The sequence below is a fragment of the Tachypleus tridentatus genome, chromosome 10, assembly GCF_004210375.1.
Source record: "Tachypleus tridentatus isolate NWPU-2018 chromosome 10, ASM421037v1, whole genome shotgun sequence".
NCBI classification, from domain to species: Eukaryota; Metazoa; Arthropoda; class Merostomata; order Xiphosura; family Limulidae; genus Tachypleus; species Tachypleus tridentatus.
In genome coordinates this window covers 54,583,760-54,600,144 of record NC_134834.1, presented here as the reverse complement: position 1 = coordinate 54,600,144, position 16,385 = coordinate 54,583,760, and the positions used below count along the sequence as shown (strand labels likewise).

The following is a 16,385-nucleotide window of genomic DNA, read 5'->3' as shown; positions in this document are numbered from 1 at the left end:
TAACAAAAGTAACCATGTTCGAAATTTTTCAAATGAAATTTATTTCAAAATACAAAAAAATCATTGTGTTTATTGAAAAAAAAAAGGTTGCCTCACATCCGATGTTAAGTACTTGTTATTAAAGGAAATACTATCGTACAAGGCCGCTGGTGGTTGAACACTTGATTTCACGAATTAAATGATAAAAGGTTTAATGATAAAAGGTTGAGTATCAGGCAGAAACCTGTTAATTGAGGTTTATTAGAAGTATAGGGCAAAAGTTACTCAAGCACCTCGGTAAGAGAGAACATTGACCTCTATCGTGAAGGTATTCTATGGCAAAAATTATTGAGGAAAAAATATTTGAACATTTTTCGGCGGCAAGACCAAACGGATCTTCGGAAGGGTAAGTAAATTGCGTTCCTGACGTGATATGGTTCTTTAGGGCTACGTGTGGAACGGGATTCTTCCTATAGTTTTGTGGTCAATAATCTACAGTTTTTATTTTTTTTACTTACTCCGTTACCTCCAGATGACAGTTCTATCATGATAACAAAATTGTTTACATCGAGTATCCATAAAACTGGAGTTTCTTATATAGTAGCGTATAACTTTACATTTAAAAGCTAACTGAAATAAAGAAATAAATATATTTTGCGAAATCAAACTTCACCAACAAAGAAGTGTAGTCGAGGCAGTCAAACGTTGATAAATTCCTTTGAGAGACAGTTAAAATTAAGAGAATTCGTGACGCATTGGTAAAAATCAGATTAACAGTTTCAAATATATCAAAATACAGTGTGTTTAGGTAACATTGCTGATATAACAGGAAATAAATGATTCTCAGACGACGTAAGTTTAATGTTTTTATATTCATGATAAATTTTATACACTTTGCTTTATGTTAGATGATCTCACACTATGTCTATATTGTATCAACACTCACTACACCTAGAAGGTTTCACGGCACCCCTTCACTAAACATCTTAATGAGCAGACAGTAATCCAACTGTTTTCATGACTTACTCTCATTTCGAGAAATCAAGCGTGACGTGACATACACTGGCTTTTATGTAGGTTAGATTTTTGCTTTGTTTAAAAACAAAAAGGACTTACGACGTTAAAATCCAGCTTTATGTTTAACTTCAAACAAAACAAATATTAAAAATGTGGTATTCGATTATTTTAATGCACATTCTATACGCTAAAATCGAAAATAGAAGAATCGAATTAAGTTATTAAGCCTTAAGTATTCTAATCCTGAATTATTTCCACTTATTAAAAACAAGATATAACAATTGTTTTGTTTAATTATAAATTGAACCTTGTCTTTAAAAATTTATGTACTATTTTAATTGAAAAACTTTGTATTTCATGTTGAGATTTATAATGATTAGATATTTTTGTAAAGAAGTGTTTTATTCATTTTACGTGAAACTACGAAAACGTGATTAAATGTCACAATTTTGTTGCATTCATTATTCATTTCAAATCCGGCCATAAAATATGCTTTAGCTGTGCAATGTGTAAATAAGAAAATAATTTGCTTTCAGAGATTGTAAATGACAGTAAAAATGACTTTCTTCAGGAAACGAAAAAATAGAACAAAATTATATTGATAAAGTGATTAAAGTTTTATTACGTTTACCTTTTACAATGTAGATTTATTAAACTGAGTAAGTGGTTAAAGTATGATTTGAAACGAAATGGCGTTGTTCAGGAAAATGTATTTGTGTGTTTCAATACACTTTTGCTACAACTCTACTTTCAAAAGGGAATTTCTTTTGTGTGTGAAAATGGAGAGAATGAGAAATGCGAAAGAAGGAGAGTACATTACGTCTTTAATCTCGTGCATTTATTGTATGGAAACTTTTATCGATTTATGTTACTGGCGGAAGGAATGAATGTTTTGTAGCAGTGTAATGCCAAAGAGCTTAAAGGATATTCGAAAATGTATACTGGGAGATTTACTAGTGTTTGATTGAAACAACAACAACGAAACAAGAGTATTTATATGCATTTTAAAAACCTGTGTTGTTGTTTCCCTTTTCAATTTCGAATTTTAATTGTTTTACCAGTTTCCTTGATAGAAATTCAATTATCTCTGATGTAGCGATTATTATAGTCACCACAGTTTGGCTGTTTCAACTAAATATTAACCAATCAGGAAACGTTGAAAATTTTACATATCACCTATTGACTCGGTTTGTATTCGCTCACTCACGCAGCTGGTTTGAAAACCTATTTTATTGTATGAATTGTATTTTTAGTATGAATAAAAAAAACGTTAAAACTGTATTTGTGATATCTTTTACATAGCTTGCATTTTAACTAGGTCGTTTTTTTAAACGCTTCCATAGAGTATATACTGTTTGTTTCCGTTTTTTCTTCTACATAGAGCTAATGCTTAACAGTATCTCTTCTGTGGAGTTTAAGCCTAACTTGAACATTTTTATGAACATTATTGTAGAGTTTACACTTAGCTGAGTCGTTTCCATAAGATTATAGTGTAAAGCTTATGTTTAGTTTTGTTATATTTACATCTTTTCTATTGAGCACACGCTTTTAGTTTCCAAAACCACATTATTATGAGAGAATTAATCCAAGTTTTTGAAGTGATAAATAAGTGAATATATAAGCATCAGATCTAAAGGCAGTCTGAACGTTAACCAGGTGTCACTCATTTCTGTTTTCTAATATTTCTATGTTAAAACACATTTCTGTACGGTTTTACGAAAGACAAAATGTAGTACGCTCCTTACTTATGATCCCATAACTCATTTATCATAATTATTTTATACTTTTTGTTGTCTACTGTTTGTTCATAACAATTTTCAGTAGTATACATACCTTTGACTTGCAGTTAGTAGGTAGAGAAGATTTTGAATCGACAGCTTACTGGAAAAAAAGGATGATATCTTTAAAATATAGAAATATTCTATGTACATCAGGTAAACAGTTTAAAAATGCACATATATATATATATATATTCAATATATATTGGTGGGAAAATTTAAGATCATATGTGTGTATAATACTTACATACAGTTTCACGTGTAGCTTTGTGCTTAATTCCAAACACATATTTTCTTGACAGGAACAAATTATATAGCAATGGTAGTGTTTTACTATAGAGTCCTATCTTCAACCGAAACATATTCTATGAAGTTAATATTACACGCACATACACATACATAAAGGCAAACACACACATAAACATATATATAGATAGATAGATGTACATACGCTCACATATGGCTGTAGTAATACGACTTTACTTTCGATTAAACACAGTTTTATCGAATACTGAGTCAAATGATATAGCTTTATGTGATAACAAGAATATATTTGATTTTATTAATTATATTTGTGCTTTGAATATAAAAGCTCTTGCACAGCACTTATGGTGAATTGATATGAAGTATTGGCTCATGTATTTCACGAAAACACAGATTTCTAATAGTATGCGAACTCTTTGCGATTATTTAATTAATAATGATATCTTTTCTTCTATAAAAATGATGAAATTTATTTATATACTTTTTTACTTATTTATTAATTTTTAAGATTCACGTGAAATGTGTTTATTTTGCTAATTTATGTCTGCTCTCTTATCATGATGTTACTTAACATTCAAATAATCTTATTCACCATGGTAACAAGTATGAATCAATATTTCCTGCAGGTATGAAACCAAGTGAAAGTTATTGAATACTATTGGTTGTTGAAACGTGAACTAGTAATAAATAACCTCTATATTGAAATTTATTACTTATTTAATTTATAACTTGTTTATTCAAAGTCAAAGAGGCTGTGCAATTGAAGTTTCATAGCTTATGTTTTTGCAAGTTTTTTACTTCCTCGAAAGAACCCATAGCAACAACTCTTGGATCTATTGTTAATATCAATTTTAACGATTCATTTGTTTTAATTTACAAGTTATTTTATAAATAATTTGTTCATATTCTTTTAATACACTGCTCACATATATGGTATCTCACAAATCTGAACCATTAGAAGACATACATTATATTCGTAAACAAGCGCATTTCTAATGTCAATTGTACATATTTTAAGAAAAAAAAACAACACCCTGATGGTACAGTATACTAAGACTTGATATGTATATGATTGTTAATGGCGTATAATTTGAATAATATATAAATTAAGAATAAATTGTGTATTTTTCCCGTATGGGTTCAAACTTCTGGAATACCCTGTACAAGTGTGTTAAAAGATTACGTTGTACTCAAATTCCTGGATGTATATTGAAAGGACATTAAAAAGAAGTTAAAATAATAATTTGCCTTTATACAAGGGGCTTAATGCCAAAAGCCGTCTAATACTCTATTGGCTAGAGGATAAATTCCGGTTTATATTATACAAATGTTTTTATGTTTTGTTTTTTTTCTCCAAGGAAACACGTTCTTTCCTGGCAGTATTTCATACATCAGATAGAGTTACCAGTTAGTGTTATTAGGTCACATTATTTTACTTAAAGAAGATGTGGTAATTCCACAAAATAAAATAAAAAACTTTTTACTACAGATAAAATTAGTATTTCTTTGCAAACGTAAAATATTTAATGGCTGTAAGACAAAGTATTAAAATATCTTTTTCATCAGAATTGTATTACAAGAAAAACTGCATCGAATTGTGAAAAAGAAAATGAGATTTACGTAATTACTTTAGAGTGTGATGAAATAATGTTATTTCTACACAATACGTAAAGGTACTGTAACAAAAACTAATTTGGAAAATAATCCTCAAATCATTTTATGTATTTTCTGAAATCAGATCAACAAATTTGCTAATTAAATCTCACTTCAAGAAATCCATATCACTCAAGTACCTTTGGAATTTAAACTAGTTTCTTTCATCAACGGGTTAAACAGGAATAACGGTTTTGCGTTTCGGAATTTTTAACTCATAACGTTAACATGCTCAAACTGCTGAGCCAGAAACGTGCTACTTATACTTAATTTCTTAATGTATGCTGTATACTGTTCAATGTTTAAGATGAAAATCCTTAGATATTATTCATCTGTCTCTACAGAGAAAGTTCATAAAGGTATTTTTAGACCTTATACTAAACTGGAATTTTTTAGGTACTAGATGTGCTTGATACTATATACAATTATTCTTAGTTAAATTGTCCAGCATGGCCAGGTAGTTAAGGCACTCGACTCGTAATCCGAGGGTTGCGTGTTCGAATCCCCGTTACACCAAACATGCTTGCCCTTAAAATTCGATTTTCATAAATTTTTTTAAAAAACGAATTATTTCAATGGTTACTGTTTGGCTTACAAATATGACAAAGCATATCAACGAGTACAATAGTGGTTGGGCTAAAATCCCCAGTAGGGCAACGGTAAGTTTATGGATTTAAAACATTAAATTCCAGGGTTCGATCCTTACGGATCTCACGGCGTATAGCCCAATGTGTTTTTTCTTAAAATAAACAAAGTTAGAGCTGGTGGTTAATGGTTCTCGTCTCGAAACCTGTGTGCCTCGAATCCTTGACATAGAACATGTTCGCTCTTCCAGCCAAAGGAGCGTTATATGTGACTGTCAGTATCACTATTTTTTAGTAAAAGAATAGATCAAGAGTTTGCGGTGGGTGGTATTGACTAGCTGCCTTCCCTCTAGTCTATCACTGCTAAATTAAGAACGGCTATTGCAAATAGTCCTGGAGTAGTTTTGGGAGAAATTCAAAACAAAATTAAGATTAAAAATATTAAAATTCGTGACTGGAATTCGTCATACTAAGAGAGACTTCAATCTTTTTTCAGTCCACAAACGTAATCTAATAACAGTACAAATACTTACATTTTTAATTTATTCATGAGAGTCACATTGGACAATGTTAGAATAATTTTTATAATTTTGTATTTTTAGGATCACGCACACCCACACACATACACATCTCTAATTATTTGATTTTTTTTCTTTCGTAATAATAATCGGTACTAAATAAGGCTTTAAATGGGTATCATAACAAAAAAGAAATGTCCAGAATGCTCTTGTAAAATATTTATATCACAGAACTTATTAACTGGTGAAGTTAATTTTTAACTGTAACATTTCTAAGTGCATGAGGAATGTTTGTCTTTATTAATAAATTACCATTTTATGTTAATTTATGGTTGTTTACTTCGTGAAGAACTGCACAATGGACAATCTCCATTCTGTTCATCTTGAAGAATCGAACCTCGAATGTTAGCGTTTTAAGTCCATATATCGACCGCTGTCCCACCAGGCGGACGGCAGTTTTTGAACGAATGGGTAGTTTATTGTCAACATTAAATTTATGATACACATTAACAAAACCATATGTTAAATATGAATTCTAAAAGTGTGACGAGACATTGAAATACCTATGATATTTTCATTTGTAGTAGCATACATATTTTATGTACTATCCTTGAACATCCTGAACTTTTCATAGAATTTTGTTGTTGAAGCGAAAAGTAAGTTTGTAGTAGAAAACAAAATTTTGTAATGAAATCGGGGGTGGGTTCAACGTTTCCATTACAAACCTATGTGATTTATAAAGTGGAATTAGCTACTTTTATAACGATGAGGCCTATGTTTTTGCAACCATTGCATCTGTATACGCCTACATAATTATTTTGGTATGGGTAAACAGTAAGCATTCTCCTATTGGTTTATCATACAGCAGTTGATATATTTTTATGACTACATATATTGCTTATATTTATAGTTTTATATGCATAGAAATAAAAAAAACATAATTAGATTTTTTTATTCTGTTTTTATCTGACTTATTTTGAAATAAGTTGGTTTCTTACATTACATATTGCTCCTCACAGCTGAAGCTACTTGTAGATGCTAGGGATGGCGTTTAATCTTGGTTTTGTTTTTTCAAATATCTTACATTGAGCTATACATTTTGTTCCGTTTGTTTTGGTCTGTTTCGAATTTCGCGCAAAGCTACACGCGGGCTATATGCGCTAGCCGTCCCTAATTTAGCAGTGTAAGACAAGAGGGAAAGCAGCTAGTCATTACCACTCACCGCCAACTGTTGGGCTACTCTTTCACCAACGAATAGTGGGATTGACTGTCACATTATAACGCCTCCACAGCTGAAAGGGCGAGTATGTTTGGTGCGACGGGGATTCGAACTCGCGGATTGCGAGTCTAGTGCCTTAACCCCCTGGTCATGCTGGGTCTTAAATTTTGTTCGGAAGCATTTAGTTACATTATATATACCAAAAGGGCTACAAAAATATTATGAGTATACAGAATGTGGGTACGATTAATTTAGTATTGCAAAACTATCTTAGAACCATGAGAAATCTTTTGTAACAAGTAAAAAATAAATAAAAAATGCTAAAATAAATTTAATACATTGACATAAGCGCCGAAGATTTATTCACTTTAGCTGAAAGTCTACTGCAAAAAGAAAAGTCTATTCACATGTAGAAGAAGTTCCATGTTTGCCATTAAAGCGTAGTTAATTTCCTTCTCAGGTCTGACATGTTTGCAGTACTCTTGTTTTGTTTTGCTTCTTCTAGGCTCGTGATAATCTAAATAATTGTGACTGACCAACCGCGAATTCAACAGATGAGATATCTGAGTATCTGTGGTTTGAGAAAGTAATCGTAAAAAAAACAAAAACAAAAAAAAACAGGCCGCCCATTAACTGTTTTATTTCTAATTACGTTTGCAGGAATATTTTGGATATTATCTTGTATTTTATATATATATAATTTTAAACAACTAGACCAAGAATGAATGGAGTCTAACACACGGAGCAGACACATAAATTACAGACTAGGAATAACGTAACCTATACCACAACGCCTGGTTAACTGAGTGTAAAGCAAAAGTCAGTTTAAGCCTATTTTTCAGAGAAATAATATATATCACCAATTAAATTAATAACGTCCAAAAGGATCTAGATAACAAACACATCTTTGTTTGTTATGTCAGTATAGTTCAGAGTAGCAATAACCATTGTTAATGTATTATGTTGTGTGAGCCAGTAAACAAAAATAGGAAAACAAAATGTTAGGTCACAAGTTACTGTATACGTCAAGTGAGTAAAATATTAATAATTCGCTGAAGAATTTCCTAAAATGAATAACATTACTAACATTTAAAATTCGATGTAAACGTGTAAAATCATTTATAAATTTTTGGTCGTATCTATAATGGATTGATCAGGATTAAAAACAAAAAATACCACAGTTACTTTCGTCCATCAGTTTTTGTCGGTATATAGATCTGACGGTGGATCTGGAAGGGTGAGGTTCATGTTCTCACCCCGATACTAGTGCTCAGTTATGTTCTTAGAGGCGGTTATCTTTACTGTTCTAGAAGACGTCGTGAGACTCGCCCCGAACAACCTAGAATCCACGCGGATCTGTCTGATGTAGCTACATAATCATTAAGTAATATGTTATATATTTAAGTTTCGTCATCTCTCCATGACAATAATTTCACCCTTATAAACTTCGATACTTGTGTATTTCAGCTATGCCCATGGATAGGTTTCCAATTGTTGATTGTGACTTTTCATAGTTCGGTTATGTTTAAAACTTAGTAATACAAATTCCATCACTCCCTCACTTGTCGAAAACCATATTTCTACATAAAGACCCGTTTATTGCTTTTGCTACGGTTTAGATTTAAAGCGTCTTTCGTTCTTCTCAGTTTTGGGTGTCGAAGCTGAAAAAAGATGCATATTTCAGTACTTTAGCAGCTAATTTATTTAATTTTAAAGTACGAAAGGCAAATATAAATATAATCTAATAGTTTGTACTTTTTTTATCAGCACGAAGTTTTGGCTGCTTCAGAAAAAGTCATTCTGCGATTGGTGGACTTAGTTCAATGGATTACCGAAGAAGTAGAATGGTCGCACGGATTGGTAGCGAATTCTACTGATTCCGTTAATGGGGCTCACTATATGACGTCATCATTAGAGAAAGACTCATCTCACTTTCACTCCAAGACTGGAAATGGTATTAACTTGAATAAGGCATCCTCAGAAAACGTTCCTTGTTTAAATGTCTCTGATGTCGAAAAAGATAAGAAGATGAACCGTAAGATCTCTTGGTTAACTTATAATTTTTTTATACGAGTCCTTTCTAATTAGTTACTTTTTCAAAATACCTAAATAGCTGTAAAATTAAATGATCACCCAATAAAATTAATAAGAAATACATTTATAAGAAGCATTTATACTTTGTCAGTATTTGTATGTAAGAAACTCGACTTAGTTAAACATTCAATTAATTATTTATTTAGGTTAACCCTAAACTGCTCATTTGGATGTCTTGTTCTGTAGTCAGCAATAAAAAAATATATAAACGTGATTAATTAATGACAATTAATTAATATGTATAACAACCAGACCGAGTCATTTTTTGTCTATATTCATTCCAATGTGGGTAGTTTAACCTAACTTCAATAAGAGCTGTTATCCTTGAAATACGAAAAATAAAAATAAAAACATAACTAAGATAACTATTTGAGGAAATTTCGAATTATCTATTGCCGCACGTGTTCTTGGTATCAATATTATGTTTTTAAGGCACATGCCCACGTGTTTCAAGAATTTGGTTTATGACCCGAATAGCTTTTTTTTTCAGCATCGAATTATTTCATGATGTAATGCTCGTTATTTTACAGTTTAATGCACAATTATTATGAATACGAAATTAACTATTATTAGGATTGTTTCCAAAACATGTTTCTGTCATTCTTAAATTGTATTTCATGCTATGTAAACATTGATTTAAGAATATTAAATATTTGAATAATATTGTCACGAAATATAAAAACTTTTTTTCCAAAATTCATATGCTATTACTTTTTATAAGAAAGTTAAAAAAATATATTTATTCTTTCAAACAATTTACATTAATTATATGTGATCCAGGTTGGCCCTTGATTAGAATCCGTTCTGTATACTCCCAGCACTTTAATTTGTGAGTGCAATAGGAGTACAAGTAAATCTCTTAATGTGGGTGGTAGTGTGCTTCTGAATATCTGTCATCCCTCAGTTCATATGTCCAAAACTGGGGACAGTGGCAGATAGCCTTTAGGAAGTTTGCTGCAATGCCAATATGTATTCTCTTGTTAAAAGTGTTTGAAACACTTTTTTAAGAAATATTTCAAAATTTCGTTAGGTGTGAAATTTTAACTTCAGTTCTTATTTGCACGTGATGAGAATTATAGAGAAACACAAGATTAAGTTGCGTAGTAGTGACCGACATTTGCTCAAGCATAAATATGAAAATTTATGACACCTGACCAAGTAATACGTTTTTTTGCCTAGTTTTTGTGAATTCAATCTACTTATTTCAATATTTGTGTAAATTATCCTGAACATATTTGTTTCTTTTATTTGGGCAAACGTTTTATCCAAATTTTACCTGTCGAACCATTCATGCAAGGTAATATTATTTTAATAGTTAATGTAACAGTTAAAAAACATGGTTTCTCACAGCATCTACTCTTCCGCGAGTATTTACGTAGACTATGTGTGATTAGAGATACTACACTCTAAACCGGTTTTGACTTGTTAAAACAAAAATGTTATATAGACGTGACTTTAATATATTGTGCAGTTGAACCGGTTCGTTAAGGGTTTTTTTTTTTTTCTTCCTCTCTTTATGTAATACTTTGTTACTGTTATGTGTATGCACAATTATATCATTAGGCAGAAAGACAGCTTTTCAAACTAGCATATAATGTAATTTAAAACAAAGTTTTTGTATTTTTAACAAGAAATAATGAACTGCGAACAAAGGGGAAAAAGTAAAACATACTGTATTCAAGCAGCGGTTGTGACCGTAAAATTCCTCAGAAATTACTAACAGAATAAACTAATTAACTACGTGTTTTATCGCTAACTTGTATTGTTTAATGATTTGTAGAGAAGTTCACGTTTCAAATTTTACTCATATCGCCCAATTCATAGGACAAAAAAGCACCTCGAGATGCAAACTTTTAGAGGAAAGAAAGGATTTTTGGCATGCTGTTTAAGAATATTATTAAAGATTAGTTATTTCTGAAACCACTTGGCATACTTTGTAGGATAAAAAGATCAAAATATTTTGTAAATAGTACGAAAACATGTGTCGATTCGATGTTTAAAGTGTACAGAGGGATGAAAACCTGGCTTTTATGTTGACATTATTATAAATTTAAATAAATAAGAACAAGATTTATTATTTATAATTTGGTTTAATTCTCTATCAGTCTTTGTGACTTTCTTTTCCACAATTTTGCTTTTGAAATTTATGAACGGGTAAACAATTTTCATCACCACCTAGTGTCTGGTTTTGTAACTTTGTAATCAACATTTGAAATGTAGTACCTTTCTAGCCATAAAATAAGCATTAAATCAGTCTTATTGTTTACCTGCTAATGTTCATAGTGTTTGTCTAATTACTTAAATGCTACATAAGCTATGAATTACGAGCTTTCTATAACGAATGTTTTAATAATCACATTTAATTACATTATTTTATACTGTGAGTAAAGTACACAAGTAATACTGATAAAACTCAACAGTGCAGCGCATCGTCTCGGCTGTTTACTAACTTAAAATTTAATATCCTACTTAATATATGTCTGGGAGTTTCTTTCTAAGAAGTTATTATTTTACTCGTTATGGTGATTCCTAATTAATTTTATTGATTTTGGAAAGAAAAAAAACGTAACTTCTAAAACAGTTGTTTATCATCGTATATAAAATATTCAGTGAAACAATCAATATAAGTATGTTTATGGAAGTCTGTAGCATCCATTCTATGATTTATGGACGTCCTTGGTTATGTTATATTAATCACAAAAATCCATTAAAAACGAATCAGCCACATAGTATATAGAAATAATACATTTATCGATGGGAAACTCAGTATTCGATCTGCTCTTTTTTGCTCTTATACACTGTATATACACACACACAAAAACACATGAATGTTAAGGTATCTTAGTAGTATTGATCATGTTACCTCTGGTTTAGCGACACACATATACTTACCATAACAGGCCCCCCGCTAGTACAGCAATATGTCTCCGGATTTACAACGCTAAAATCAGGGGTTCGATTCCCCTCGGTGGGCTGAGCAGATAGCCCTTTGTGGCTTTGCTATAAGAAAATACAAATACAAATACCATAACGGAAATTGGATTATTAAATGTACGTCATTATGAATACACGACAAGATTTTCTATCTGGCCAATAATACACGGATGCGATTTTGTTTGTTTTTTAACAGATACCTACTTTTATCTGACTAAGCCTAGTTAGTGTTTTTTTTTTTGTACATATTTTTCTTATTTGACTCAATGTTTTTGCTTACAGTAATAATAGACCCAGCATGGCCAGGTGGTTAGGGTGTACCACTCGTAATCTGAAGGTCGCGGCTTCGAATCCCCGTCACACCAAACATGCTCGCCCTTTCAGTCGTGAAGGCGTTATAATGTTACAATAAATCTCACTATTTGTTGGTAAAAGAGTAACCTAAGAGTTGGCGTAGCTGGTGATGATTAGCTGCCTTCCCGCTAGTCTTACACTGCTAAATAAAGGACAGCTAGCGCAGATAGTTCTCGTGCAGCTGAAAATACAAACAAACAGTAATAATGCCATTATTATTCTGGTTGTCTTAGCACGCTTAAGTTACCAGAGTTTGTTTACAAATAATGTAGCTTTGTGCTGCTGAAATATTGTTTACTGTAAAGGGTTTTAAAAGTTCTGTGAAAATATTGTTAATACATAAAGCCGTTTTATTGGATTATTATATGTTTGTTTGTTCTATGGAAATATTTATCGACATCAAGAAGATCTGATTTATAAACAATTCTTGATTATGTATACATGTTTCCCCAAGCAGCACGTCTTCGGACTTACAACGCTAGAAACAGGATTTCGGTACCCATGGTGGGCAGAGCACAGATAGCCCATTATGCAGCTTTGTGCTTAACTTCCAAAACAGCAGCAATAAAATATATATATATACACGTGATCGAAAGGATCGTATGGAGAGCTCTGATAACAAAAATAGTATTTAATATTGTATACGAGTAACGAGTGAAAATTTGTATAATTTTATAATAACGTTTCTAAATTTTAGTCCCAGAACAGTGGATTTTAGGGTGAATTAATATCGTAGAGCATTTTCATTGATAAAGAAACCGATAGAATTGCTGGTTCATTTTAGAAACGTTATGAAAGTTCGTTTGTTATCGATTTTCTCAGTAGCTTAGATAACCTTAAATATTAATGCTTAAGAGTATTCCAAATTGCTGTCTTGTTCACTGTAAGTCAGTCGTTGGTTGTTAATTAGATTCCCTGCTGTGTACTGTAGGTTGGGATTATGCTTTTCTTCGCTTGTTATGGCTGATGTATAATTCAGACAGTACATTAAATTCTACGTTTGTGTATGTAATTAATATCTCGTATACGGGCTTTATGGTCAGAGATACCAGCAGTCGTCCTTACAGGAACTAAACATCGCACGATACTTGGAAAATTAACTTACAAAAGAAAATAATTCTACATTTTTCTGAATATTGGAGTCGTCGAATTAAATATGTACACGATCTATATAAACATAAGAGAAATAAATAACTGTATTTTCAGTTAATCCTTACGTAAAATGTCATATAGTTACTACTTTTTATCGTAATGTCCTTGCTTATTATTGGCGTATTGAATCTTGTCTCGAAATATATTAACTGGAATTTACCTTCAATGATTCTTTATAAGTTTCTCTCTTTTCTTTCATCAGTTAACTGGAATTATAAGATTATTGGTATTTGATTGTAAATAATACCATTTGTGCTACTGAAATACTGTTTAGTTGAGAAAGAATTAAAAGGTTGTATGGAAATATTGTGAGTACATAAAACCGTTTCATTTGTTTATTATGCGTGTTTGTTTGTTGTGTGGAAATATTGTTTCGTTATTATAAATCATAATTTGTTCTGTTGCAAGACGTGTTATACAAGCCGCACACTTAATAGAAAAACTAGAGTTAAGATAGCTTCGCTAACTCGAGCGCTCCCGGTATTTTTTTTTTTTTTTTAAGGGATGTGAAATAGGTTATGACATACGGTTACTTTGTGAGTTAAATTACAGGGTGTTCCAAAAATTTGGCGCCGAAGGATAAAGAGTTCCGGGGACAGCACATTGAGCAAATCGTGTGAAGAGTCTTAATTTTCCGCTGGGTTTAGATTTTTTTTGGACATCCTGTATCTTTTTCTTATGCATATACATGTATCAGTTGGGTGAAATTTGAAAGTTATGGTGAGTCTATATATAAATATAGTTTGTTTGTTTGTTTTTGAATTTCGCGCAAAGCTACTCGAGGGCTATCTGCGCTAGCCGTCCCTAATTTAGCAGTGCAAGACTGTAGGGAAGGCAGCTTTTCATCACCACCCAACACCAACTCTTGGGCTACTCTGTTACCAACGAATAGTGGGATTGACCGTCACATTATATCGTCCCCACGGCTGAAAGGGCGAGCATGTTTGGTGCAACGGGGATTCGAACCCGCAACCCTCGGATTACGAGTCGAACGCCTTAACCCATCTGGCCATACCGGGCCTTATAAATATAGTTGTTCTCCAGGAAAAGTTTGGGTTTAATAATATATGCTATCTTTTGTTGCTCGGGAATTATTGTGAGTTGTTATATATGTTAATCTGTTGCACCTATCATCCATAAATTACAGCTGTGTTATAACTTAAAAGTTTCTTAAATACGAGTAATTTAAACATCAATATATACACCCCCTCTCACGGAAAGAATTCTTCATATCCGAAAGTAGTTAATTGTGGTTATCACTAGATTATGAAAGCACAAACCGCATATTTTACTGTTTAGAGCGTTCACATTAATTGCATGCGAGCAATCATTAATTCATGAATAATGTAGAATTTGCATACAAGAAAACAAGTGTGCTATACAGGAACGTGAAAACTGAAACTGAATTACAAATGAATGACTACAAGAAGGCTGGCCAACATTTGGTGATTTAATGAGTTATGTCCTGTTTATCTTTCACAAATTCATCAGTGTAGGAAAAATTGATGTTTCTGAATATTTATCGATTATTCTGCCTTTCGCGTTATTTCTCTTTTCTACTGTTGGACAAACCAGTTATGTATAAAAAGTAAATATGAAGAAATCGATTCATTTTGTTAACCTAGTTTTGAAATGTTTGCAGGGCATTTACGAGATGTGTACATGAATTCGTTACAGAAATACTTGTAACATAATTTAGATATTTACATACAGAGAATGTTTCATTCCAGGCAAAAATGACTTCGTATTTTTTACCCTTTAGATTTAAATATATACCTTATAAAGGTAATGAAAAGTAAATATGGTTAAATCCTAAATTAGGAAAGCTACAGAACATCTGTGTAAAAAACGTTTGTTACATAACAATATTTTTTATACAAGTTGTGAACAGTTCCAATTTGCTGTCATACATTCAGTTAGGCTTGACTGGTAAGATTGTAATAAGGTGCAAGTTTTACACGTTAGTAAAGGCGAGGTTATAAGCTAAAAGAACGTTACTCCTATCGATGTGAAATTTCCATGACTCACTCAGTAGATATGTACTAAAAATTGAGTTATCAAAATTTGGCGACCTTTTACTTCTTGGGTCGCTGATAATAAAAATTATGAATTAGCACATCTGTTAACATAAGGTAGCGTATTTTTGTAATGACTTCTAAAAAGTATTGAACTATTAGAAATGGTTAGAGCCGGTATGTAATATAGTATTCCAAATTAGATAATATCAAATAATTTTGTAAATGTCTGCAACATAAAGCTCTAAAACAGGTAATATTATACATGTAATATTCATAGAGAAAGTGATACGTTTGATATTTTTAAGTGACAAAATAATAAATGAAACTTTTCGTTACTTAGTGTAAAAGTATAATTGTAATCTACCTTTGAACGAGTGTGTAATGATAGCACAGATTAAACTTAAATGTTACTATGATAGTAATAAAGCAATTGTACAGTGAAACATTTTTAAGAGAATGTTTAATAATTTCTGCTTTGTTCTTACCAATTATATACGTTACAGACACGTTTCTGCAAAATAAATTATTCGCATTTCTAAAAATGTGGGGGTTAAGAAAATGTTTTTTGTTGTTATTGGTGTTGTTTTTTAAACTTACAAGAATGTTTTTGTTTTTGAATTTCGCACAAAGCTACTCGAGGGCTATCTGTGCTAGCCATCCATAATTTAGCAGTGTAAGACTAGAGGGAAGGCAGCTAGTCATCACCACCCACCGCCAACTCTTGGGATACTCTTTTACCAACGAATAGTGAGATTGACCGTGACATTATAACGGCCCCACGGCTGAAAGGGCGAGCATGTTTGGCACGACGGGGATGCGAA

General features: G+C 31.8%; 1 protein-coding gene across 3 annotated transcripts in view; it reads left to right on the top strand.

The window, feature by feature from the left end:
* LOC143229303 (uncharacterized) overlaps nt 1–16,385 on the top strand; it is a 74,884-nt gene that overhangs the window by 11,371 nt on the left and 47,128 nt on the right. For all 3 annotated transcript variants that reach the window (XM_076461440.1, XM_076461439.1, XM_076461438.1), the window contains exon 3: nt 8,780–9,047. In XM_076461440.1, the coding sequence (XP_076317555.1) occupies nt 8,780–9,047 (268 nt within the window). The remainder of the gene's footprint in view (nt 1–8,779; nt 9,048–16,385) is intronic.